The sequence below is a fragment of the Natator depressus genome, chromosome 21, assembly GCF_965152275.1.
Source record: "Natator depressus isolate rNatDep1 chromosome 21, rNatDep2.hap1, whole genome shotgun sequence".
NCBI classification, from domain to species: Eukaryota; Metazoa; Chordata; order Testudines; family Cheloniidae; genus Natator; species Natator depressus.
The window spans coordinates 11,112,108-11,139,725 of NC_134254.1; the positions used below are offsets into that span (position 1 = coordinate 11,112,108).

At 52.0% G+C, this 27,618-nt stretch overlaps 1 protein-coding gene across 3 annotated transcripts in view; it reads left to right on the forward strand.

Annotated features, from left to right (window-relative positions):
• Positions 1 to 27,618, forward strand: part of SCUBE3 (signal peptide, CUB domain and EGF like domain containing 3) — a 96,545-nt gene that overhangs the window by 33,315 nt on the left and 35,612 nt on the right. Inside the window, exons 4-7 of one of the 3 annotated variants that reach the window (XM_074936101.1) lie at positions 1,379 to 1,513; positions 14,452 to 14,577; positions 17,263 to 17,379; positions 25,270 to 25,317. In XM_074936101.1, coding sequence (XP_074792202.1) covers positions 1,379 to 1,513; positions 14,452 to 14,577; positions 17,263 to 17,379; positions 25,270 to 25,317 — 426 coding nt within the window. The remainder of the gene's footprint in view (positions 1 to 1,378; positions 1,514 to 14,451; positions 14,578 to 17,262; positions 17,380 to 25,269; positions 25,318 to 27,618) is intronic. The other 2 variants (XM_074936103.1, XM_074936102.1) reach the window with 2 other exon arrangements.

A 27,618-nucleotide genomic window follows, 5' to 3' on the forward strand; every position in this document is an offset into this window, starting at 1 on the left:
TGAACAGCCTCACCCATGGTTTGCAATGAGTTGGAGTGGGGGGTGGGATCTCAGTCGAGGTCATGGTGGTCAGATGTCCGGTTCACAAGCTCAGCATCATAGGGGGTGCTCACCAGACCTCTGTTAGTCGTTGCAGGGGAGAGAGAGAGAGAGTGTGTGTGTGTGTGTGTGTGTGTGTGTGTGTGTGTGTGTGTAAAACTTCCACAATCTCTGCTCATGCTGTACTTGTGCTGGGGGCACTAGGAGACTCCGTTCTCCAGAGGGCAGTTAGGAAAGCAGTTCGCCTCTTGACCAGGGTATGGAGCAAGGGAGGCTGGAGCTCCTCTTCCAGCCAGGCTGATGCTAAGCCAGTCACGCTCCATGAGCAAACAGCCTTTGGGCTTCATTTTATTAAACCAAAATAGGCAAGAGGGCAGCAGCCAGACGAGGCTGCTGGGGATTTGAGTCTCTTCAGAATTAATTCTCCGAGCAAGCACTAAGCTGAGGTTTCCCTGCTCCAAGTAACAAACGTCTGGCATTTTCAGGCCTGTTAAAGGGCCAGAGAAGTTGGCTGGGCAGCGTTTCGGCCCAGATGTTCAAACCCAGTACCTAAAGTGAGGCTCCAGGGTGCATATTCAGGCAGTGGCTGTGAATAAGTGGCATGGCTCTTCAGAAGTGCTGAGCACCCAGCAGGCATGTCAGGTACAGGAAGAGGCTTCCCAGGGATCTAGCAGACAAAAACCTGGCCACTTACATATTCACAGAGGAAGGGAATTGAGCTTTGGAGCCAGTGTAGTGTCGTGCAGCTAGAACAGGGACCTGAAAGTCAGGACTCCTGGTGGTTCTTCCACGTCTGCCACAGACTTCCTGTGTGACCTTGGATAAATCACGTCCTCGCTCCGTGCCTCAGTTTACCCATGTATAGAGCAAGGATTATACCTGCTAGAGGAGATGTAAAGCTTAATTAACCCTACTATTAACATACATCGTGCCTGTTCCACAGTGTTTTACACAAGAGGGTAAGTACCCAACCCCCATTTGTATAGAGGGGTCAGTCAAGGAACAGAGAGAGGAAGTGACATATTCAAGTCTCCACAGTGTGTCAGTGGCAGAGTCAGGAACAGAACCCAGGTGTCCTGTTTCCCAGCCCAGTGCCCTAGCCACTGAGAAATGCTGCCCCCCATGTAACCACTATGTGCCTCAGTTTCTCCATTAATAATACTGAGATGGCTTTCAGCCATTTGTCTAAAGCACTGTCAGGTCCCGCTGCCAGCACCTGTGGGACTCCCTAAGGATTAGAGCACAGAGTGGTACTCTGGTGTACTCGTGCTTAGACGGAGGGTGAATGCATGGTGGTGGTGAACGTCGCACTCATTCCCTCTCTCGCTTGCCCTGGCAGATCTGGATGAGTGCTCGGAGGGGAACGGCGGCTGCCAGCAGACCTGCGTCAACATGATGGGGAGCTATGAATGCCACTGCCGGGACGGCTTCTTCCTGAGTGACAACCAGCACACCTGTATCCAGCGCCCGGAAGGTTGGTCTTTAACGGCTCTCACTCTCAGCCCAGTCACAGAGCGCCTCCCCCTGCCTCCAGCATCTCCTTTACGGACTGCAGTGGGCAAGGAGGATGGGCAATCGCTTGGACGCTGGCGGTGTCTCAGGCTAGAGAGGGGCCATGATCTATAGGCCTTGTCTACGCTTGGGAGTACAACCTCCAGCATAGCTGCACCAGCGCAAAGCCCTGCTGTCGATGGGCAAAGCCACCCTTTGCCCCCTATGGAGCTACCTCGGTGGCTGGCCATTGATTGGGAATTGGCCCTGATTCCAACGATGTAGACAGGGTCTTAGCCACGATGACTCTCGCTCATGTGCAAAGAGTTGAACCAATCCCTGGCGCAGGGCTGGGACTGACCCCTTTGCACATCAGCCGGGACTATGGGGTCCAGTCTCCACCTTTGAAGGCCCACAGCAGGAATCGGCTATTGGGGCCGGGTGAGCATCCATCGCTTGTAATGGTAGAGGTCGGATATTGGCGAGCCTTGATCTTCCCATCAAGCTGTGTGTGTCCTAGCCCTGGCAGAGAGTTCTTTACCCACATTGTGGCATAAGTCATGTTTTGAGCAGCTCCTATCCACTGCTTGTACATTTTGCATTAGCGTACCAGGTTGGGGAAACCCGCCTCTCGGCATCACAGGGTTAAAGCACCGTCAGCTGTCCTTAAACACAGGACTTACTGGCTGTGCCCTCTGTCTAATCAGTGGTGCCAGAACAATGTTAATAGTGGGGGTGCCGAAGGCAGAAACCACGTCCTTGGGTTGTTGTTACTACTTCAAGCCAGGGGGTATGGCAGCACCCCTAGTTCCAGCACCTGTGTGTCTAATTTACTTTATCTGGGGATTTATCCCATGCCCATCACCATGGTATCTGGCATCATACCAAGGCATCTGCCTCCTTTATGGCTTGCATTCTTCCACCACTGGTGAAAAGGGCAGGGGAATGGTTGTCATACCAGGTCAGCGGGTGGAACAGCTGTTGCAGCCAAGCATTCTAGACACTTAATAGAGTAAGACACCTGTCATGATGCGCCACAGCAGACACTGAGCATGGCCAGTTCGGTTTACACCCGTGGGGCAGTTGTTCCCAGCAGCAGCCTTGGTGGGCGCGTGGGCTGCTGCATTTGGATGCTGGCTGTTGGGAAAGTTTTTGGTGGAGGGTCTGGAGTCACTTGCCAACGAAACTAGATCAGCTCTTTGATCCATGAATCAAAGCCCTTGCAGGCCCCTTAATAAGGCACCTGAAACAATAATACCAAACGGAGGACGTTAATCCATATCCAGGATGTTTTATTAAAGGAAAAGGTACCAAAAAACTGCATGCCAATCCACAGGACTCGTCTTTGCTTGCCAGTACTTGTATTGATCCTGCTGTCTCATTGTCGGTTCTAATTCCCTATTGTTCGAAGTAACCTCTTAGGTATGCTGGAGAATAGGGGGGGTTTGTTTCAGTGGGTTTTGTTTTTTCTGCTTGGCAAGCATCCGTTTTGGTTTGCTCTTTGTCTCTCTGCTTCCCTGGCTGCAGAAGCCCACGTAGCAGCTTTTATCCTTTGAGTTTCCATGTGAATTTCACCCGCCTGGTGCCAGATTCCGAAAGAGCCATGTGGTTTAGTGGGTTGAGCCGGGACCTCCTGAGTTCTGATCCTGGCTCTGACTTGGTGAGAGCAGAGCATTAGGAGTCGGGAGTTGCTTTTCTATCTCTTCCACTGCGGCTCACGGTGTGAACGTGGGTGAGTCCCTTCCCCGCTGCACCCGTTTAAAAGGGGGATGGTGCAGGTGTACTTCTCAGGGAGCGATGAGGATTATTTAAGGCTGGGAATGTGCTATTGTAACCCGCCATTCAATGTTAGGCGCCCCCTTCTGTGCCCAGTCCACAGAAGAAATTCGTGCTTTACGGCGCCCAGCTGCAGGACTGGCCCTTTAACTCAAGCTCTAGAGGCTCATGCTCTCGCTCTTGTGATTCCCCTTGTGACCAGCATGGAGGTTGAGACGCTATTTACCATGCTAGACGTTTCCCTTCTTCAACCCAGAGAGCCCCTTCCGGGCAGAGGCCACCTATGTGGGGAGGAAGTTTAGCGGCTGTGCGCTGGATCTGGCCACAGTGCCAGCCTCCTGTTGAAAGTGTCTGAGCCTGGCCAAGTTCCTGCAGACCGAAGACCCTCCTTTTGCTGCAAGAGCTGTTGTGGAGATTGACTGGTTGCGGGGCTCCACGCCCTGGCGATACACATCACTGCTGAGTATCAAAGGGGTACCCGTGTTAGTCTGTATCCACAAAAACAACGAGGAGTCCAGTAGCACCTTAAAGGCTAACAGATTTATTTGGGCATAAGCTTTCGTGGGTAAAAAACCACTTCTTCAGATGCAAGGAGTGAAAATCACAGATACAAGCAGAAATATACTGGCACGTGAAGAGAAGGGAGTCCCCTTACAAGTGGAGAACCAGTGATAACAAGGCCAGTTCAGTCGGGGTGGATATGGTCCACTCCCAATAATTGATGAGGTGGTGTCAATACCAAAAGAGGGAAAATGGCTTTTGTAGTGAGCCAGCCACTCCCAGTCCCTATTCAAGCCCAAATTAGTGGGGTTAAGTTTGCAAATGAATTGTAGCTCTGCAGTTTCTCTTTGGAGTCTGTTTTTGAAGTTTTTTTGTTAAGGATGGCTACTTTTAAATCTGTTATTGAATGTCCAGGGAGATAAAGTGTTCTCCTACTGGCTTTTGTATGTTACCATTCCTGATTTGTGTCCATTTATTCTTTTACATAGAGACTGTCTGGTTTAGCCAGTTTACATGGCAGAGGGGCATTGCTGGCACATATCACATTCGTAGATGTGCAGGTGAATGAGCCTCTGCTGGTGTGGCTGATGTGGCTGGGTCCTACAATGGTGTCGCTAGAGTAGATATGTGGACACAGTTGGCAACAGGCTTTGTTGCAAGGATAGGTTCCTGGGTTAGTGGTTCTGTTGTGTGGTGTGTGGTTGCTGGTGAGTATTTGCTTCAGGTTGGGGGGCTGTCTGTAAGCGAGGACTGGCCTGCCTCCCAAGGTCTGTGAGAGTGAAGGATTGTATTCCAGGATAGGTTGTAGATTGTTGATGATGCGCTGAAGAGGTTTTAGCTGGGAGCTGTACGTGATGGCCAGTGGTGTTCTGTTATTTTCCTTGTTGGGCCTGTCCTGTAGTAGGTGACTTCTGGGAACCCGTCTCGCTCTGTCAATCTGTTTCCTCACTTCCCCAGGTGGGTATTGTAGTTGTAAGAACGCTTGATAAAGATCTTGTGGGTGTTTTGCCTCTGTCTGAGGGATTGGAGCAAATGCGGTTGTATCTTAGGCCTTGGCTGTGGACAATGGATCATGTGATGTGTCCTAGATGGACGCTGGAGGTATGTAGGTAAGAATAGCAGTCAGTAGGTTTCCGGTATAGGGTGGTGTTAATGTGACCATCACTTATTTGCACTGTAGTGTCCAGGAAGTGGATCTCTTGTGTGGACCGGTCCAGGCCGAGCTTGATGGTGGGGTGGAAATTGTTGAATTCCAGGTAGAATTCTTCAAGGGCCTTCTTCCCGTGGGTCCATATGATGATGATGTCCTCAATATAGCACACGTAGAGGGGAGACGTGGGAAGGAGGGTGGAGTGAACCTGCCCAGAGTTCTCCAGCCCTACAGGAACCTTTCCACTGGACTCATTCCCTTCCCTCCATTGTCTTCTCCGTCTCTTCCTCTCTCTTCCTTCTCTGCTTCTCATTCTCTCCCTTCTGCTCCAGTATGCTACTCTCCACCCTCCTCTTGCTTGGGTTCACCTATCCTCACTGTTCCTGCTGCTCTTCTTTCTGCTGGACTCGCTCCCTCCTCACTTGACAGCTGGACTCCCCATGGCCGGGCTGGGTCCAGCATAGGAAGCTGTTTGCGGGAGTACCATGTGGTGGGCTGAGCCAGCACTGATTAAAGAGGCCAGTTTGAGATGCCTGGGGCCTGATTTATTTTTTTATTTTTAGCGGAGATGCTAAGCGCCTGCCACACCCGTTAGCTTCAGTTAGAGCTGTGGACGCTCAGGGTTTCTGAAAGCGAGATCTGCAGTGTGCTTAACGTGGGGCAGCCCATACATGGAGGTGCCTCAAATCATTGACCACTGGGTGACAGCTCCGCGGGCCACTGCACAGGAGCCTCTGGGTATATCGTTGGCGGGGCGTGGGTGGGTGGTGCTGTTGACTCATTTGGGGAGACTGCAGCCTCCTGCTGCAGCATTGGTGTCCAGCATGGAAGGCAGCTGGGGGCTCCCACCCACAGGCAGGGGGAGGTCACTGCAGTCAATCCCAGCCACCAGCAGAGGGGAAGATCAGGAAAGGCCAAATTCTGGGACTCCTGTCTCTCTCAGCTGGACTGAACCACAGTGTGATAACCTGTGAGATGACGAGTTACAGTTCTGTTGTCCCTTGGCCCGAGCGCTTAGCCGATATTCAAGGCCCTTGGAAGGTTGTAGGAAGAGAAATGGATCATCTGAGTCAGGTATTTGTTTGGTGTAATCCTATTGCTTTACTGAGAAGGCACGCTAAGTCCTGGTTCCCTGAATGCAGCACAGACCAGCAACAGCGAGCCGTTTCCTTGCTCGCAATTCTCAAGCCTGCCTCACCGGCCAGTCCTGTGCCCCAAGAAGTTCTGTATCTGCTCCCCCTCAGGGCCATGCTCATGACTGCTTCTCGGGCTTTCTGCCTCGCACACCCACACAAACAGCTGCAACCAATCAATGCCCTCACCACCTGCATCTGTAATTAGTAATGCAGAGGAGTAATGCAAGCCCCTGCCTTCTGCCCCAAACAAATCAACCCTCAGATTGGGCCCCCTGCCCCTTGACTTATGTTGGTCTCTGGTTTTCTTGCCATCTCTACACTTGCTGAGCTTCTTTTGAATGGGTGGAAAATACCCAGCAACAACTCACAGCTTGAGCACAACGCTTGAGGTCTGAGTTAAATCATCATTAAAGCTGCCCTCCCCCATCTGCCTCTTTCAGCAATTGGATTTACCTTTATTATCAGCTGGAGTTGCGTGTCTATAGATAAATGGTTTAAGGAGCAGGAAACATTGGCTAAAAGCGGGGGGATTACTCGGTTGGCAGGAAGGAGAAGGCAAGTGGGAAGTGCAGGAACAGGCAGGTGTGAGGTTTCTGTGGCTGATCCAGAAGGAATCCTGCTTTCCTGGCAAAGCTGCGCTCCTCAGAACCCTAATCCCGCTCTGGCGACGGAGGTGCGGAAGGAATGATTAAGAAACCTGGGAAGGCGGTCTGTGCAGTACAGGATCAGAACTGGCCATTCAGTCCGCTCTCCTGCCTCCAAGTATGGGCAATTCCAGGCGATTCAGTGAACAGAGCGGAAAAGCCCATAATGCACTTGGTCAGTTGGACAATGCAGACGGTGGGGAGGAGCGGGAAGAGACCGTCCTGACCTTCTATGGGTGATCAATCGGTGTCCCTGCAGCATGAGGTTTGATCGTCTCTTTTTAAAAGCTGCTATTTCCTCAGCACCTAGAGGGTGGTAGCGAGGGAAGCCTTGAAGCTGAGGCTGTGGCCGGGGTGTGCCTGCAGATTTAGGAGAACCAGAACCGAGACACAATAAATGCATCTTATGCAGCGAGTGAGTTCTAGGGTGGGGGGTCCTTTGCCGAGAGGGGAACATGCTTAGGGGAGGGAGAAGGGTGGTGAGGTGTGAGCTTCAAAGAAGGGATAATGGTCAGTAAATTGACAGCCTGCATGGGGCCCTGCTGGTGTACGCAAGGGCAGAGCTGGGCCTGCTGCATTTCAGTGTGGCACACAGGATGCCAGGGGAGGGGCATGGCTGTGAGCTGGCGGATGGATGGCTCAGTGCTGGCGTGAAGGTCCCTTGCCTGTGTTTCCCATGGGCGTGTCTTGCACAGCAGTGGACAAGGGGCCTGGTTACAGCACGGCATAAGGGAGGGGTGCAAGTGGAGCAGAAAGTGGGGCTCAACTGGGAGAGACTTGGTCAGAGAGAGTCTCTGGGAGAATCTCTGTGTGGGAGACTCCTACTCAGAGGTGTGAGATGATGCTGTTCAAAAACGGGGTCCCTGCTGTGAGACCAAGGCATTGATGGGACACAGGTGGCGGATCGGGAGGTGAAGCAGGGCAGCTCACACTTGCTCTTCTAGTGCAATGTGGCTCCCAGGAGGCACCTGTTGCCAAAGGGGATGCCAGTTACCGGTCCTGACTTCTACCATGGCTCTGCACAGAAGGGCTGCCAGAGTCTTCTGTTAATAACTTCTCCACAGTACTGTGGCTATAGTAACTTACATTCTCTATAGTGCCAAGCATTTTACAGGCCAGATGCAGGGGAATTGCTGCTTACCCCCTGGACGCGCAGGCGAGAGGCCGGGATGGAAGGCAGCAGCTGTCTAACAGCTCAACATGATGCTTTAGGGGAGCAAGTGGAGAAGAATCCTACTCCCAGGTGAAATTGCCCGCTGCAGCTCTCCTAACCTGGAGCTGGGCCAGCACGCCAGAACAAAAATCCTCCTGCTCTCACATGAAATCCTCGGGCATATTTAATGACGGCACATGTCCTGAAGATGCACCATCCTTGGGCATTGCATCAGTACTGACCTGGAAGAGAGAGTTAGCAACAGGCCCTCTCGGCAGCCCTGGGGTTATTGTTGGAGGTCTCCCAACTCTGTATTAACCTAGCTTAGCTGGTGAGAGCTGCCAGGATCAGAACCCAAGGTGGTGTGGCTGCAGGTTGCATAAACTATAGCTGGTAGTAAATTGAAGCAATAAAAAGCAAGACAAGCCACCGTTTGGATGAGAGGCAAAGGGCTGTGGCTGCTTTTCCCACCAACAAACAGCTCAGAAGTACTGCGTGTGCAGAGCAGGTCTCAGAGGGCAGGGGCTGGCCAGGCAGGCCTGGTACTTGCTATTAAAGGAGAGATTGAGCAGTAAGACCGAAGAGAGGGATCTCACTCCAGGGACGGAATTAGGGCCACTGAAAAGGAGCTCGGTTCTGAGCACAGTGGGGGTTTTCAGAGCCAGCACGGAGGCCAGGACTCGTGTGGTTTGAACACAGGATGGTTGTAATTATGGACAGCTTGCCTGCCAGTGCAATTCGAGATGATCACCATTATCTAGAGCAGAGCAGAGCTGCGCTGGATTTGCCATGTAGGTGATGCAAGGACAGCATGTGCAAGGCAGACAGGGTCCGGGCCTAAATGTTTTAACCCCTTCTGCACAGACGGACGGTGTAGCCTCGGGGGGATCCGAAGAAGTGAGACGAGAGCACAGGCTCAAAAAACCCAACCAACTGTACTGCAGCCAGAGCCCTGGCACTGTAGAACCTGCTACCCCTATGGCTGGCGATAGGCAACCCATCCCTGCAAAAACCAGTATCAGTTCCCATGTCCCCCACGCTCTCGCTCAGCAGCCACCTGCAACCCCAGCTAGGCTTGGAGGGGAAGTCCCTTAGAGTGGTGAGCCCTGGAGCCCTCGGTTCAGTCCCATTAATACAGTGTGGGTACACTCCCGCCAGCCCCACCCATGTGCCTGTCCCCACTGCCTTGTGCTGTGTTCATCCCCCGTGGTCCTTGGTGATCTGGGGCACAGCCAGGGTGTGGAGCACCTGGAGTCTCAGCCTTTTGGACGTTGGCACTGATACGGAAGCGACCCCCACAAGCCCTTGTCAGCTATGGCTTTGTAATGGGGAAATCCCAGGGCTTCCCTGCTTGTTCTGTGACTGTGGAGAGGCAGGAGCATGATGGTGGATATGAGCTGTCCCCGTTGCTGTACAGCCAGACCCCTGGGGGGCAGTCGCTCCATCCAGCACTGCAGCTTGTGCCCGGCAGGCTAGGCAGAATGCTCCCTCAGGTCTGCCCCCCACACATTCACCTCTTCATGTAGCCACTTTGATGCCGGTGCTCCCGCGTCCCTGCTCTGATCTACCTGGGAAAGAATTGCCCCGCTACCCTGCTCTGGTGCGTTGCACCCTGCCTCAAAGTGCCTCCTACTGGGAAAGGCGTAGGCTCAGGGCAAAAAGACAGGCCTCCTACCATGTTCTAAACCTTGCCCTGGCTCCCTGGAGCGACCCTGTGTTTTGTGCATGGAGCCCTGTGTGCCTTCGAGTGCTGGATTTTATGGGATCTGGAAAGGAGCTCCCGTTTCTAAAGAGAGACAATTAAAATGTAGTAAAAGGCGAGAGAGCCAGGATGGGAGCAGGCCCCGTGGCAGGGGACTCTGGCCTTTCCCTTTGAGGAGGGAAGTTCAGAGCTGGCTTCGGAAAGGCCAGGACACAGCCCCCTACGTCAGCAAAGTCCTGGGGGTCGGAGAGGCATGCTGAGGCATTTCATAAAGGGCACACCCTCCTGCAGCCCTGCTCTTAAAGAGCAGCTCCTTAATACTGAGTGCTGCCAAGTATGTCGCCGCCTCCATGTGGGGCAGAGAAGCACCAGGCTGTCCTCATTTGAAGAACAGGTTTAATGGAGGCAGCCAGAGGGCTGACACACTGGGTCAGTGGCAGAAGTAGGGATATAGCCCAGGAGCCCTGAATCCCTGCCCCCTTCCTGCTCTGATCACTAGGCATCACTCCTCAAACCAGGAATAGAACCCCAGAGTCCTGACTCCCAGCTCCCCCTGCTCTAACCACGAGACCTCACACTCGACTCCTATTCAAGATGAGAAAAGAACCAGATACTGACTCCCAGAATCCCAGCTCTCCCTGCTCTAACTACGGGACATCACTCTCCTCCCCACGCTGAGAACAGAACCCCGAGGCCTGACTCTACCCCACCTCCCCTCTGTGTTTTTAAGCAGGGTGCCTCTTGGTATATGAGACATCTCACCGACCCTATTCAAGGTACTCCAACCCCCTGAGGTGCCTTCTCCCAACACCTTCCCCTTGGGATCCCCCACTTTCTTAGCTGCTGGCTCATTTTCCAGTGAGTTCCTTTCGGAAAGGCTGCCATTGCTGACACCTCTAAGCTGAGCCAGTTACCTGTCCTGTGGCGCCCATAAAATGTTCACACAGTGAGTTCCCCTTTCCCCACCATAAAGCACCCCAAGAAGGCCCTGGGTTTGCGACTCTGCATTCGCCAGAGGGAGCCAGAGCCTCCCCCCCTTGAACTGGCCACATCTGCTCGTCACACGGCGGGCAGACTCGTGGGGTCTGAGCGCGCAGCATGGAATCTCTTCCTGGAACCGGGCTGTGTGTATACCCACCCCAGGTCCCTGCGCTCCCCCCAGCTGGCTGTGGGTTTTGTTAAATGTTACGTAAACTCCTGTCAGTGCTCCATTCAGCACCCGCTGGACCTAGCTTTAGGCGGCTGAGGTTACAGGTGACCTTTCCTTGTCTCCCGTCTGGCTCTAGCCATCAGCAGCTCCTCAGCCTCAGGACCGGGACCAAGTCAGGGGGCAGGCGGGGAGGGGCAGAGAGGAAAAAGAGACTGTCCGGTTGACTGGGATGGGGGAAGTGTGTGTGGGAGCAGGGGAGGGGAGAGCATGGCTAAGATAACAAGAACCATAAGCCCAGCAGCTCCCCAAACCCTCCCCCCTCTGCCCTTTCCCCTGCTGCTCCTCAGGGCAGGCAGGATGTAAATCCTGCCTCGGTTGTCAACACTTCATGCAGCTTATGGGCACAGACAGACATTACCTTGCCTCCCACACCATGCCGCTGCCTTAGGATTCCCCTGGGGCACACACTGGAATGGGAATGTGAGCTGCCACTGCCCGGTCCCTGGCTCCTTTCCCCTCTCTCCGGGCGCTTTATTACCCAGCATAAACAATGCTCTGATTGATTTTGTGTGTGTGTGTGTAGGTCTCTAATCACAACCATACCCGCCGCGTTCCCATCTCCCCGCCTACGCATGGGGCACGGCTCTGGAAAGCTTCCCTTGCAGGTAGCCCCTGCAGGGCAGTCCTGCAACATGAGGGTGTCTGCCCTGGTAGGCCAGGTCCCGTACAGCCCACCCTGAGATGATGAGTTACAGTTCTGTTGTCCCTTGGCCCGAGCACTTAGCCAATATTCAAGGCCCTTGGAAGGTTGTAGGAAGAGAAATGGATCATCTGGGTTAGGTATTTGTTTGGTGCAGTCCTATTGCTTTACTGAGAAGGCACGCAGTCCTGGTTTCCTGAATGCAGCACAGACCAGCAACAGCAAGCCGTTTCCTTGCTCGCAATTCTCAAGCCTGCCTCACCGGCCAGTCCTGTGCCCCAAAAAGTTCTGTATCTGCTCCCTCTCAGGGCCATGCTCATGACTGCTTCTCGGGCTTTCTGCCTCGCACACCCACACAAACAGCTGCAACCAATCAATGCCCTCACCACCTGCATCTGTAATTAGTCCCCAGGGAACCCCCTCTTATGTTCTCCAAGTTCATGCATCTTCTGACTTGCCCATGCAGCGCCACGCCATGGGCAATGGCTTCTAATATTTGTTACTTTCCTCCATAAAGGAGCTTAGTTGCTTCTTCCATTGAGCTGGAATGCAGGGTGGGTGGCAACCCCATCAGTGTCAGCAAGGTCTGCGATGTGGCTCAAAGACACACTTGCTGGTAGCCGTAAGCCCTTTCCAGCATAGCAGTCCAACACGTGTTGATCACATTGGGCCAGGCTTAGTTGAGTCTGAGATTCTCCGTCATGGCTCTGAACTGGCTGGATCTCTGCTTTCCCCAGGGGCCCAGCCTTGATGGGTTTGGGGCTGCATCTTGGTCAACCCCAACCTGAGTAGGGGTGGGATGGGATGAGCAGAGCTGGAGGTTGGAGTTACCTGGGGGAGAGGGACCAGGAGGTTGATTAGACCTGGTTGGTTGCTCTCGGCTTTCAGCACTAAGAGAGGCCAATGCACTGGCTTTCTGGCCAGATATAGGGTGTGTTAGGGTAAAATGTTCCTCCAGATGTTGCTTTCCCCTAGCATGTGTCCCTCTCATGGCCAGTAAGAATCTTGCTTTGGGCTAATTCACACCAGGGTCTCCAGTCGCTTTACAAAGGGGACAGGGGGCCAGCATCCCTCTCCGTTGTTTTACAAATGGGGAAACTGAGGCATAGCAAAGGGAAATGACTCCCTCTAGGCATTTCAATGAGCCATTGGCAGAGCTGAGAATAGAACCCAGAAGTCCTGGCGCCAATGCGTGTGGTTTGACCACAGCCTTCCTCCGTGGGCTGCGGAATAAGCTGGGCTTCTGCCCCCAAGTTGCAGCCTTCCTAAGGCTTCCCTGGCAAAGTCTCCAGTTGGCGTTTGTGCCTGGTCATTACAGAATGACACTTTGTGCCTTTGGAGTCTCACATGGGGCTCAAGGCTGCTCTTGTGCAGACCCTTCCAGGAGCCGAGGCACCGCGAGGGGAAGGCAGGCCAGGCTGTGCACCAGGGCCGTGGGTCAGGGGTGGCAGCTTGTGTGGAAGAGGCTGTCGCGTGCCGCCATCTGGCGGGGACGGCTCTGCAGATGCAGAGTCGAGCCCTCTCCCGCTCCCAGCTGCAGTGGCCTGCCAAGGAGAACAGCAAAGCGCGGAAGGGACCCATGCTGCTGCCGGCAGCAGAAATCTGAACCGTGGGACCTTGGAGGGTGCTTCGTGGCTTGGCCTGCAGGGAGCCGTTCCCCCGTGGTGTTCCGTGCCAAAGGAGGCTCCATGACAGGAGTGCGCTGTAGGTTGTGGGGAGGGGCTGTGGGCAGACAGGGTGCCATGCACACCCCACCCCTGGCCTGGGTGGGAACTGCTGCCATCCCACATAACCTCCACCAGGGCTGAAGTCTGCCCCTGAATGCTGCCCTGGGGCTGGCTGTTGGGTCAGCACCATGACCCCAAGTGCCTGCAGCTCCTCCCACTCCCTGGGGTGGCTGGAGCGGGCTGGAGCCAATGTCAAGGCCCCACAGTAACCCCAACAGCTGCCCCATACAATGTGACAGGCCCGCCCCGCCCTTTGTGTCCAGGGGGAAGCCTGGCTCCAGCTCCTGTTGATGGCAGGTGGCCGATACAGGGTGATGGATGCTGTCAGGCTGGGGACGGAGCTCTGGACACGGCCTCCATGCACCAGAGCAAAAGCCAAAGCAATCCAGGGTCGTGAGTCAGCAGCGCCCTGTTTAGTTTGCAGCCTGGATAGCCCAGACAGCAACGTCAGCAGCTAATGCTGCCTCTGGCATGTTGACAGCCCAGCCTCCTAGAGCTGTCCAGCTCCTCTCCGGGAAACAGCCCTGGGCACCTTGGCACAACCTCTTGTTGCTGAAGCCACTGGGGAGCAGAGCAGGGGGACAGGCCAGATCGGGGGAGGATAATTAGAGAGGGGCTGTGGATGGGCACTGGGTGATGGCGAGCGGGCAGAGGGGAAGGACGCTGGGTGCAGAGGGGCGCGGTGGGGATGTATGGTGGGGGCTGAGCATGGGGAGGAGGTTGAGGGTGAGCAAAGCGGGAATGGAGGGAAAAAGGGCACTGAGGGTAGAGGGGGAGTGGGCATTGGGGCAGGAGGAAGAAGTGATGGTGGTGTGGTGGATGGAGGTGGGGAATGGGCATGCCAAGGATGGGTGGCCTGTGCAGGAGGGGGAAGGTGGGGCTAGTTTCAAACGTGGGGGAGGCATGTCTTGGCTGGATCTGACCCAGGCTGGCAAGAGGGGTTTGAAGGGAGTCAAAGGTGTTTTGGGGTGAGGGTGGGGTGCATGTGGAGCGAGGAGGGGGTTATAGGCAGGCTTGTGTTAGCTGGCTATGTGGACAACTGTCCTCAGAGAACCCTAGGTAGGGCTGTGGGATACTTCCCCCAGGCACTCTCAGACAGCAGAGGTTTCAGTGCAGGCTGGGCTTGGATCTAGGCTGTGCCCGAGAGACTGGTAATCTGGCCCCTCTGAGATAGTGACTTGCATTGAGCCCCAGCCAGCATGAGAGAAACTCACCCTTCATCCTAGACCCCCAATGGCCCGAGCCCTGCAGGAGCTTTTATGTGTTTTCTTCTCTCTTTTAGAAGGAATGAACTGCATGAACAAGAACCACGGCTGCGCCCACATCTGCCGGGAGACCCCCAAGGGGGGCATTGCCTGCGAGTGCCGGCCGGGCTTCGAGCTCACCAAGAACCAGCGGGACTGCAAACGTAAGAGCCCGGTGCCTGGCTGCTCCTCTCCCCGCCTTTGCTGTGGCTTCAGCCTGGGGGATACCAGCCCAGCTTCGTGTCGTGAGACCCACCTTTCTCAGGGGGCTTTGGGCCTTGATGCAGCTCCATGGCCACCACCATTCCTTTATTAAGATAATATGTGGCTCTCCAGACTCCCACCCCCTGCTCTAAGCCACCCTCTCCACCTACCCAAGGAAATGAACCCAAGACCCCCTAGTGCCCAAACTTCCTGCATTAAGCACTAGACTCAGGAGTCCTGACTCCATCTCCTCCTTCTCTGAGCACTAGACCACACTGCTCTCCCAAGTCCGGGGACAAAGCCCCAGATCCTTGACTCCCAGTCACCCTGCGTTATGCTCTAGACCTCCCAGATCCAGGTAAAGAACCCAGGAGCCCTGACGCCCGTTCCTTGCGCCCCCCCCCCCCCCGGCTTTAACCATTTAGACCACTTCACCTTCCACTGCTCTGCACTTTCCTCCCACCGTCTAGAAATAAAACCCAGGAATCCTGACTCCTAATAAAAGCTTAATAACACCCAGTTGTCAAATGGGTTGATTTTCTGAGGTTTAAGGGCCGTGTTTCCAGCCAGTCTCCTTCACTGCTTTTGCAGCGTCTGTCGCGGACGTCTCTGTCTGCCTGCCCAGCTTTCCAGTGGTTTGCGTGTGTTGTTGTGTCTGTGGGCGCGGGCCGCTGCCGGCGCAGGCTGAGGCAACCCCAGATAATGCAGAAGTAATTAAAATGGGGTCCCGACAGCTCAACATCCCCCAGTGAGATCTTTACAAAATCCCGTAGCTCGTTCTCTTGCAGAGACAACGGGCCAGAGTCACCTCTGGTATAACGCTGCGTGGACTTTACTGCTCTTCCTGGGCTTACACCGGGGCCGAGCCTGCTGTCTGATCAGCTTTAGTCTTAAAGTAGAAGATTAGCACACCAGAGAACCACAAGAATCATCTGCCCGGGGACTCGGTGTTGTCAGCCCCTCTGATCTCAGGCCAGGAATTCACTGGTGCTGCCAAGATTTTAATTTTTTTTTAAATCTTTTATTTATTTGATTGTTATTTTATTTTCTCTCGGCAGAAAGGATGAAATGGAGCTTGAATCCAGCAAACTGATTCTCGCTCTGGGATAAGTTAAAAGAGCAACTTGCCTCCTTAAGAACATTGGGTCAGATTTTCAAAGCACCTAAGTGACATAAGAGTTTTTGAAAATCCCACGCATCCCTAATAAATTTTTTATTACTGAGTAAACATTACCATGCTGGACCAGATCAGTGGTCCTTCTAGCCCACTCTCTGACATTGACAAGTAGTAGATGCCTGTGAGAAAGAAGCAAGAAACCCCATGGTAGTGTCATTCTGCTAAGATTTCTGCAGGGAAAGTCAGAGACTTAGAAATGGCTTATGAGGATTTCTTTTAACCATTGTGGCTGAGACTTTCCCAGTTGCCTAGGGGATTGGGAATTGGGCAGCTAAATCTACTAGGTAGAATTACATCTCAGTTTAAAAATTTCTTTAAACCCTGGATTTTAAATCCTTTCATAAATTTTAAGTTTAAACCATCCAAGATCTCCCTGAGCAGTCTTGGAACTAAACCCTGTTGTTCTGTGTATTTGGGACTGTCCTATCAGTTCCTGTTCCTATAGAGTTGAAGGCCAAATGGGACCGTTGTGATCATCTAGTCTGACCTCTTGCATAGCACAGGCCAGAGAATCCCACCTGTTCCAAGCTAATAACTATAATTTTCATTTCTGCTACTTGGGTTTCCTTGGGATTTGCACTTGATACCTCCAGCACCATAGGCAGGAAGCCCACCACTAGGCCATGATGCCAGCTTACTACTTCCCCTTTGAATTGTGTAAGGTATTGTCCTCCAAGTAGCGATGAAATGGCAATGACTTTGTCACTACCAATTAGGGCCAAGATTTTCAAAACTTTAGCAATTTTGAGGGCCCAACTTGGGGCACTGATTTTCATGGGTGGGTGTTCAGCACTTTCTGACATTCAAGCCCCTTTAAAGTGTCTGAAGTCAGGCACTCAGAATCACTCGTCGCTTCTGAAAATCTTGACCCTAGGCTGGATTTGAACTCACAACCTAGGGTGACAGGATCTAGATCTGACTAACTCTAGAGCCGCTCGTTCCTCTCACCTCACCTCGGCTCGTTTTCTCACGCGGCTCTCAGCCTTCCATCACTAGGACACCAGTTTAAACATGGCCCAGCTGGGTATTAACTGAAAGTCGCTACCATGGGATGGTGCGTTGGCCAGTGCGAATCAAGCTGGGGAGATGAGTTCCTAGTAGGCAAGTGTCCACATGACAAAAACTGCCAAGAAAGTCCAGAGACAGAAGGGGCCGTACGAATAGAACATCTCTCTCACATCCCTAGAGATGATCTAAATGGCTTGATCATCAGGTATTGGGTCAGTTGGACCAGTGCCCTGCTCAGGATGCCTGACTAAATGGATCATTTAGCCTAATTCAGTGTGGCAGGAGATGGGATGTTGGCATAAGGGGACCGTTTGGTGTGGCAATTCCAATCTCCAGACAGCCTGCATTCCCCTGCTCATGTGCAGTCCAGACCAAGTGCGTGGGATGATGATGTTTGGAACCTGCTCCCTGCTCTAGGCTGTTGCCGACTTCTTGACTGTGGGTTCTTTGCCCCCTGCAGTGACCTGTAACTATGGAAATGGAGGATGCCAACACACGTGTGACGATACAGACCAAGGGCCCAAGTGTGGCTGCCATGTGAAGTTTGTGCTGCACGCTGATGGGAAAACGTGCATAGGTAGGTGAGAACTGTAGCTTAGATCACACCTGTGTGTGTATGTGTTTGCGCTCTGGCTGGGCTGTGGATCTCAGCGCTCTTGTACTAAGACTGCTTGCTTACAAGGCTGCTGCCCCAGACTCCACTGAAGTTCACTGAATGCTCCCTCTCCAACCTGTAACACTCACCGGCCCGGGATCCAGAGCTGTATAGAGAGGGTCAATACTGCTGTGAAAGGTTTATTCTCTGATCTGGCTCTGTACAGCCAAACAGTTGGCTCTGGGTCCCACTGAAAGTACCAGCTCTTCAGGCTTCCAAGATATAGTGGAGTTTTTCCCCCCACAAGAAATCTAGGTATTCTAAAGAGCAACACAGGTTTTCATTGTAGGGTGTGTGTGTGTGTTTGTGTGAGAGTGATCCAGCTGCACATCATAAGCCCTGTACTGCTGTCCGGTAATTGGAAAGTCTCCTTTAGTTCAAATGGACCAGCAATCATTGGTGGTTTAATAGAGCTGGACCAGAATTGGACTCAGTATGTTTGAGGATGTTTCTAAGTAATCTAGCAAGGGTGGGGAAGTCTTTTGTACAGGCTTAATTAATACATAGATCTATATATATTACGTGACAGCATGTGTTGTAATTGCAGACAGCTGTATGGGGTACATATGCATTCATTCACGGGCTCTTGTGCACATGGTCACGTGGCTAGTTGCATGTGCATGCCCAATCCTGTTCTCACACTCGCACATTTTCGAGCAGACACATAGGAGAGTGCTCTAGGAAAAGAACGAGGGATCTGAAGCTTTGTTCTGGGCTAGCTGTTGTCTTCCCTTGTGTTGTTATCCTCTAGTCTTTGGGGAAGAATGATGGGGGAGTTAAGATTTGGACGTGAGTCTGTTCCCAGCAGGAACTTGGCACCATGAGGTCTCAGCCCACCAACAATTGTCTTGCAAAAATGAAAAAACAAAACCCAACAACCCCCCAAATCAGCTTTTTTTCTCTGTCTGTTTTCAAATTGTAAAACATCAAACGGAGATAGAAGTTTTACTAGTTTCAGATGCTTGCGCAGTTTAACAGCTGATTTGATTTAAAAAAATGTTACATTTGGGAAGTGATTAAGTCCACAAATTGCTGTAAACATGTTAGCTCTTACTGCAAAATAAAAAAGGAATTAAAAGCAACTGAGAGATTTAGCTCTTCAAGCCCCTGCTGTGCAGGCACAGAAAATGCCCTGCACACGTTTCCATGAGGCAGCTTCGTTCTACAAGCTCGCACCGGGAAAGCCCATCTCGTCCCTCTCCTTGGCCTGTGGGACTGTTCCATGTTTCACACATGCGATCTGTCCAGTCTAACTTTCCACCTCCCAGGGAACAGGGCTCCCACTCCTGCCTCCTGGGAGATAATTCCCCACCTTAAGAGATCTCACTGCCAGGAAAACTTTCCTGATATTCAGACCCTAAGTTTTCCCTTCCTTAATTTCATCACATTACGCCTAATTCTACCCCCTTTTGCCTCCCTAAATAATCTCACTCCTTCTTGGTGTTTACGGATATGTGTGTCCTGTTCCCCCTTAGACTTTAGTGAGCAAATTTCTGTGTAGTATCAGGGAGTAGCCGTGTCAGTCTGTATCCACAAAAACAATGAGGAGTCCGATGGTACTTTAAAGACTAACAGATTTATTTGGGCATAAGCTTTCGTGGGTAAAAAAACCACTTCTTCAGATGCATAATCTGTGTATTTATTTCTATTCATCTCTCCCTCTTACCCCCCTGAACATCCGTGCTACTCTCCTGTGCGCACCCTGCAGTTTGTCAGTATCTTTCTGGTACCAAGGTATTTACCCCCGGTTGCTCTTGCACCAGAGCCGTATAGATCCTGTTCTAACACCTCTTGAAATCAATGGCAAATCTCCCATTAACTTCAGTGGGAACAGGATCGACCTCATGGGGAGGAACTAGTGCCTCCCTGCTCCGGGATGTGATGCCTCTACCTATGCAGCCCCAAGCTGCTTCAGGTGTTTTTTTGTGGCAATACTGCACTGCAAATGCCTGTCTAAATTATTGTCCACCGTCACCCCTAGACATCTCCCTGCCCTGCTGTTTTTCCAGCCTCTCCTTCCCATTGTATATCTGTTTGGGAAGTTAGTGCCCCTGGGTATATTAGCGATTGCATTTCCTCTGAGTTGAATCTCATTGTGTTCGTGGTGTTTTCTGATCACGTTTCCAGTCACTCTGGCTCCCTTGGTATTTCTCTGTCCTCCTTGGTGTTTTCAGCTCCTCCGATATAGAATTATCTGTAAATGTAATGAATGGGCAGCTTAATCCTTGGTTCTGCGTCATTAACGAAGAGATTCAACTAGACCGGACCTAAGCTCTCTGAGACCAGGACTGTCTTTTCATTGTGTGTTTGTACAGTGCCTAGCATTATGGGCTCCTGGCCCAGGACTAGGGCTCCTAGGCTCCACCACAATACAAATGATAAATAATAATGAATAACGCTAGTCTCTGGGGTACCTCCCCTTGCTTTGATGCTCTTGATTACCCTTTTTCTGCGGCCCTTCAGCCTCTTTTCAATCCTCCTGCCTTCCACTTTCCAATCACAGTTGTGTTACTCTAACCAAAAAAAAGTACAGTTGGGTGGCCAGATCTAGTCTTTTTAAACAATTGCTGCTTATTGCTCAAGTTTTCATGATCTTCCAGGAGTTTAGTGATTTCCCCCCACCCTCCCTTATTGATTGAACTAGGAATAAAAATGAAACTAACAGAGCAGTCATGGCCAGGACCGCCCTCCTCACCTTTCTTTGAAGTTCAGTACCATATTTGCATTTCTCCACCCTCATGGCAACGCCTCAGTTTCTCTCTCTCTCTCTCTCTCTCTCTCTCACACACACACACACACACACACACACACACACACACACAAATAATTGCCAGTGGTATGGTAAATTGGGTTGCAGATTCCCTTGAGAAAATCTTTCTTCTACAGACACCAATTTTTTTCTAGGGTCTTAACAGGGGAAAAGATGAGGGGCCAGATTTTTCAAGGTTTTTTTATTTAGGTGCCTAAAGATGCAGATTGCCTAGCAGAATTAGGTGCGTAACTGCCATTGACTTCAATTGTACTTAGTCGCCTAACTTGCTGAGAGCTTTGTCATTCCCACTCGGCCCCTATTTGCATCTTTAGGTGCTTCCATATCTCTGTAAATATGTTTGGTTTTTCCAGATATTCCCTTGCATTCTCTGTGCACAAGTCGGGCAGGGCTCCTTCCATCCTCTGGCCTAACCATTCCTTCTGTGGCTGGGAAATCTAGTGGTTAGAGTTGAGAACTGGGTGCGCTGGACACCTGGGTTCCACTCCTAGCTCTGCCACTGACTCACTCTGTAACCTTAGGAAAGTCATTTCAGTGGTAGGTGCTTCTGTTTCCTCACCAGTAAAATAAGGTAATACCTACCTCCCAGGGCACCGGAGCCTAATGCTTTAATGTCTAGCTAGCGTTTTGAAATCCTTATCTGAGGCCTGTACAAGGCTTCAGAATAATGTTCTGTTAAAGGATGGGGGTCAAGATTTTCAGAAGTGTCTAGGGATTTAGGACACATAGCTTGTGGGGCCTGATTTTTAAAGGGTCTCCGTAGTCAGACATTTTAAGGTATCTTATCAAGTTGAGCCCCCAAATCAACAGTCACTTCCGAAAATCTTGGCCAAAGAATCCCCTTTCATATTTTCCCAACCCCTTAGAAAATATTTTCCTGTGCGATTCAGGACATGTAGTTTATCTTCCCACTAACTCACCTCCATGCATGCAAGTAAATACAGCCATGAAGCATTTTAGTAGTAACACAGGCCACCCAAATCCTGACTAGCAGCTGATGCCCCACTCTGGACTCATCCCAGGGGGTCTGTTCACTGCATCCACTCTGCCGCTCCTTCCTCCCGCAGCCATGTGAGTTACGGACACAGCATCCCTTTCAAATGGGGCCAGCTTCCAGCATTGCCCGTCCCTTTGTCTGATGAGCCACGTTCTGCTCTTGGCTACACCTGGCTGTGCTGATCAGTGCGAGTGAGGGCAGGATCCAGCCCAGCATGGTTGGTAGCATCGGAGTGCATCTGAGTCCCCTAAACTGCGAACAGTGCGGGATTGTGCTGCCGTCTGTGACTAACAGGCAGCCAATCCCGCCTTCCCCGCAGGGATGCCCGGCTGACAGATTTATAGTCAGGCAGGAGGCTTAGGTACCTGCTTGGATATTTATAACTGCTCTTTTTTGTTTTACGGCCGGGTCTCAGCAAACAGCTTCCCTTGCTCCCCCAGCCCTCCCCCTTCCTTCTCCATTTCCTCTGAAATACTTCATCATTTCAAGGGGAATAAAGTTTCCAGGGAGGGGAGTGCAAACCTGCTCCCACAGCCCAGCGCTTTGAAATTGAATGCGGTGCGTTTGAAGGGCCGCTGGGAGCAGGCTCCTCATGCAGGTCTCCTTCAGCTCACACCAGCCAGCAGGAAGCGGGGTGGCTTCATTTGAATGACAGTTTCATTAGGCCGCGGCCGGTGTTTTTCATTTTTCTGCTTTTTATTGCTGCTTTTAAAAATGCAGATAATGAATAACATGCTTCCTAGCGGAGCAGGGGCCAGCCCTCATGACTCCCACCCTGGCTCCAGGATCGGGGGAGGGGAGGCCGATGACCTTATGTATTTGTTTATTCTCTAAAGCAGCCTTTTCAACAGCCCCCAAACCCGCCCCGCCCTGTTGATTAAAGTGCTTTGCAGCGGGTCAGGTCAGCCTCGCATGATGGGAGGGGCTCTTTCCGTCCGCCGTTAGAGAGGAAAGCAGCAGGCCTGCAGTTGTGAGCTCAGCTCTGGACTTGAGGCTTTGTGGTTCCATATGGAGAAAACATGTCTGGGAGATGCACTGTCACTGGTGGAGGTGTCAGTCACCCTGCAAAAGTGCTCCCCCGAGGCGTGGTTTGTGCTCCCCAGAAATGGCAACACTGCTTTATAGCACGCTCCCCGGACGCCCCAGCGCTGCCCCTGATCGCAATATGGCCCGCTCCCCAGACGCCCCAGCGCTGCCCCTGATGTCCCAGCGCTGCCCCTGATTGCAATATGGCCCACTCCCCAGATGGCCCAGCGCTGCCCCTGATTGCAATATGGCCCGCTCCCCAGACGGCCCAGCGCTGCCCCTGATTGCAATATGGCCCGCTCCCCAGACGCCTGATCCCCTGCAGCTGGACTTCCCCATCCTACCTCACATCCCGCTCATTCTGTTGGCCATAATGGGGCGAGCATATTACAGGCAGGTCTGCCTCCCTTAGAGGGCCTGTTCTTCTCCCCAAGGCTCCAGTCTGTCCCCCCCTTTACTGCAACATGAGGAGTGCAGACCTGTGCCCAAGGTAGATATGACGTTCGCATCAGTGCAATTGGCTTGAGCAGCGGTAGGATGTTACACGGTGTTCTAATGTGGGAAGGAGCACGGGGGGCTGGGGCAGCCGTTCCTGGTGCATCTACAAGATGTCTTCTGCTCCATGCTGGACGCCCCCACGGTCACAAGAGACTGACCGTGCAGGAGATATTCCCTCTTCGTTGCTGCAGAGGAAGGAAATTAAACCCCCTGCCCAGGTGTCCTGGGGGCATCCATCCTTCCCAACCCCTGGTTTGTCCAGCCATGGACATTTGAGGCAAATCCTGGTGGCAGAGTAAGGTTCGGGTGCCCGTTAGGATTTGCCCTGTACTGAGCGCTGCAGAGAGCTGAGGACCTGATGCGTCTGGGAGTAGATCGCACTCCTCTCTCTTTTCCTTCTCACCTTCCTCCTCTCTTCGGCTCTGTCCTGGCCCCTCCACTCAGTCTGGCCTGCCTCTGGAGTTTGTTTCTCATTAAGCCCTTTGCTCAGACACTCTGATTGTCTCTTGTCGCCTCGCCATCCCTGGGGGATAATCAGTTCCACATGGGCTGTGCACGTATGGGGGAAGCACTGCCCAAACGCTCGCCTTCCCTGTGCTTCCTGGTCCTTGGGTCAGGCCCATCTGCTTGGCTTTTCCTCTGTGGAGGGGTGAGGAATTGGCTCGGGCGGCCCTCAGGAGGCCCAGCGTGTGGAGAAATGACTCCCCCAGCTCCTTCTGGCCTGCTACAGTGGATCCGTCTTACTCGGCAGGGATCCACACAGTCATATGGTACCCATGGGGGAAGCAAAGCCAAAGCCTGACTCAGGCTCAGTCCTGACCCTAGTGAAGGCGAAGGCCCTGGGACCTCTGCCATCGATTTTAATGAAAGCAGCAGTTGGCGCTTTATTCCTCAGCCCCCAGGCTCCCCCGGGTGCAGACTGCTCCAGACCTCACTGCCGGTGCTGCCTAGACCTGGTCCATTGTGGCGCCCACCCACCCCACCCCCGGCTTGCCAGGCCTCGGCCTTCCCCAAGCAACCCCACCAGCACATGTGTGTCACGCGCGTACCCCAGAGCCCTCTGCATTGGGCCCTGGCCTCCCTGGAACCCCCTGTACCAAGCCTCAACCTCCCTGGAGCTGCCCGTCTCACGTCCCCTCTCCCTGCCCCAGGCAGCAGCCTACTGCCTGCTCCTGAAACCTCTCCTCTAGGACCTCTCTTCCTCATACTTATCTTCACCTTCTGTGACATGTCTGCCCCGCCCTGAGCCCCCTGCAGCCTGGCTCAGTGGGGCTGTGTCCCCCTTCCCTTTGTCTCCCAGGATCTGCTCCAGCCCCTGTCAGGCTGGTTGGGTTCATTCCAAGGGTGCTTTCCATGGGATTGTCCCGGGAGGATATTTGCTATGCAGATTATGACAGAATACAGCTCCAGGCCCTGCTACTGACTTGAAGCTGGTGATACAAGGCCAGATTCCCAGGTGATGGGCAGTTACACATCAGTAGGTGGGCACTGGGGGTCTAAATTGCTTACTGGTGAAGGAGCAGAAGAAGGTATATGTTAAAATGTGCTCAGAGTTACTTGGGCTTACTCCTCCTTCACCTCCCTCCTGCTTGCGTTTCCTGTCACACTCTTCTTTTGCACCCATGGGGCCTGATTCTTCTCTCTCACCACTTTTACACCAGTGTCACACCTCATTTACATCAGGGTGAGTGAGTGTCACACCTCATTTACATCAGGGAGAGTGAGGGCGGAATCGGGCCCTTGGGGTGTCCATAACACCGACTGCCTTAGCCCTTGCCTTAGCAGGAAAGCTGCAGTTAAATGGATTGAAAACTGATCTAGTTAAACAAGAGCGAACGACCTAACGAAGACCCACTTTAAGCCCATTTAACCCTTGCTTAAATTGGTTTAGTTTGGTATATTACTGGATTAAGCTAAACTGATTTAAGTGCCTCTCCATTAGGAGGTCTGCACCAGTTTAACTACAGGGATTTTTAAATCAGACCAGTGCACCTTTTCTCGAACAGACAAGACCATATGGACTCAGATCCTCTTCGTTGCCTTTACACTCAGTCAGACTCCCCTGCACCCATCACACACGCCTCCTGTAGCTCACAACCCCTTACACATCCCCCCAGATTTGATCCTGTTGTGTGGGCGACACTCTGCTGCCCAGATAGCGAAGAGCTAGACACCAAACAAGGAGACACGTTAAATACTAACCAACTAACACTACTTCTCTTTGCACCCCTCGGTCTTTCATCCCCTCGCCTCCAGCCTGTAGCATGAGAATCCTGCCTCTTTGCGTCAGAGGACGTGGGAGGGGAATGCCCCAGCAGTCTGCTATGGGTTGTGATGGACCGGGTGACGGAGTGGTTTGATGATACAAGCTCAGGCCTCTGTGCCAGGCTCATTGGGGTGGGGGAAAGGGAAGAAATCTTTGCAAATCTGAGAGGCAGAGAATGAGAAATAATTGAAATTTTAAAAGGCAGGCTTCTTGCTGGACACTGTTTCTAAATCACTTTTTTATAATGTTAAACAGGGGAGAGGCACCTCCAGCAACACGTTACCCCCCAGACGTTTTCTAATGGTAAATATTTTTGTTCTCTCTCTATCTCTTTGAGGAGTTCTAACCGTAGATGCATCTTGTCTTGGGGTAATAACCGGGCATGGGGCCTGAGCCGTCCACCTAACTTGCATGCCACACTTCCCGCCCTAGCGCATGTGGCTGAGGGGTCATTCATGATGCACTTTCCACCTCCGATGCTTACTAACCTCCCCCGCCATTGCTACTTCTAAACCCGCTGCAGCAAGGCCAGCCTGGGATCCAGCCGTGAGTTGTCTCTGCTATTGGAGAAAGAGAGAGAGAGAGAGACAGGGCCATCCGACAAGGAGCAGAGCTTGTGCGGGATGTGGGGCTCTGATTAGCTGCCAGCTTTGCTTGTGCTTATGGCCAGTCCTGCTGTCAGAAGATGTAACTGGCTTTCAAACTGAGAATTAGTGTCTGTAGGAGGGGCACTCAAACTTTGCCCGTCTCAGCAACGTAAGGTCCTCTCTTCAATTTCCATGTAATGGAGCAGATCATGGTTTCTCTTGTCTCTTAGTGCAGAGGTGCAGCTACCAGTCCCAGCATGCAGCGTGCCTAGCTGCCCTGGTCAAAGTGGAGCGTTGCATTGTGGGAAGTGTGGTCCCCAAAGACTGTACCACTGTGTCAAAGACTGAAGTGGCTGCAGGTAGCATTTTCACATTTTTGAGGCCCCCTGTTCAAAATAGATGTGGGCAAAATTTTTCACTCTAGTAGTTCGTTTGCCCAAAAATTAAGTTTCAGGGCAACTTTAAACTATTTGCCAATTCAGGTCGAATTCGGCAAATGGTTTTGGTTGAATAAAAAGAAAATGAAAAACAAAAAGTGAGAAAAAGTCAAAATGGCATTTGAGACTTTCAAAATTAAACTTTCTGACTTTTCGTTTTGAAATGATGTTGCGTTGAGAAATCGAGCTAGGTTTTGGTTTTTAAATTAAAAGGGTAATAAACACAAAGCAAACAAAAAAAAACTTGTTTGGGGTCAAAAGAGACATTTTGTTTGACCCCAAACAATTTATTTTTCATACTGGTGTTTTGTTTTGGTGAGTACAACTGGAAAATGTCAGTTTCCACCCAAAGTGAACGTTTCTTTTCTGATTTATTTTTCCTGATATTTTATTTTTTGGCCACCAATCTGGAAACCCAGTGATTCCCTCCGTTCTAGTTCTAATCCCCACTGTAGGCCTGCCCCAGCCAGTGGGCAAGTGGTGGACTCCAGCGTGGCTCTGATGTAAGAGTGGAAGGGTGATAGAGTGATCTTGTAGTTAACTGAGATGCCAGGTACCCCCATTATGAGGAGACTGTCCCAGCCCAGAGAGGAAAGGAGTTTGCCGCATATGGAAGGTCAGTGCCAGGACTAAAATCCAAGTCTTCAGCTTTCTAGGCAATGATGTAACTTAAGCTGAAGGGTCAGTGGTAGCTAGTTACCGCTGATCCTTCTAATCTAGTTCTAGGCGATTAGAACTAGAGCAGAGGGAATAATTGGTTTTCCAGAGTCTCTATTACTTTTGCCCACAATGCTGTTTTGCTGGACCGCCTGTGAGCTTGGATGTTAGTCAGGGAGAGTGGTGCTGAGAGTCTGTCTGGAAAGAGCTTTCTCCGAAACTGCTTTCCCCTCCGCAGTGGGAATTTGGGGAGTGGCTGGTGTCCGTTTGGGGCAACCCATTTACAAATAGGACTTTGCAGGAAGGAAGGAAACACAAAGCCCCTGGGGTCTGTCCCAGAGACAGCATACTGGACAGCTTCTGCAGTGGGTGAGGGTCCCTTCTGCATTGTCGTTGGTCATAGATTCCAAAGGGTCTAGCTGTCTGGAGGACAGGGCCAGATGTCTTTTCCCCCTTGGTTTGCTGAAAGGGGATAGTGCATCAGTGATGGCCAGTGCCCTCTCCTCTTACAAACAGGGAGTTCCTCTAACTCGGCGCAGCTTTGATCCCTGTCCAGATGTTAACTGGAAGCCCGGTGCACCTGTTCTGTCCTATATTTCACTCTCCACTTGGTAAATGATAATGTTCTTCTCTGTGTTGATTGGCCTTTGCTTCTGGTTTGGACTCTGGGGAACATTCGAGCTATGTGCACTCCCTGTGGAACACTCTTCTTCCCCCAGGCTCTGCTTCCTGGGCCACTGAGACCGAGCACTGCAGGATATCCTCTTCCCATCATCCCCTTCCCATGCTTTCTCTCTCTCTCCCCTGACAACCAGGAAGACGCATCTATTGCAGTGAATTGTTGAGTTGTCAATGTCCAGACCTCCCAGTGTCTGTAAAATGAGTTTCTTTCCAATCACAAAAAAGCTGCTTGGCCCAGGATC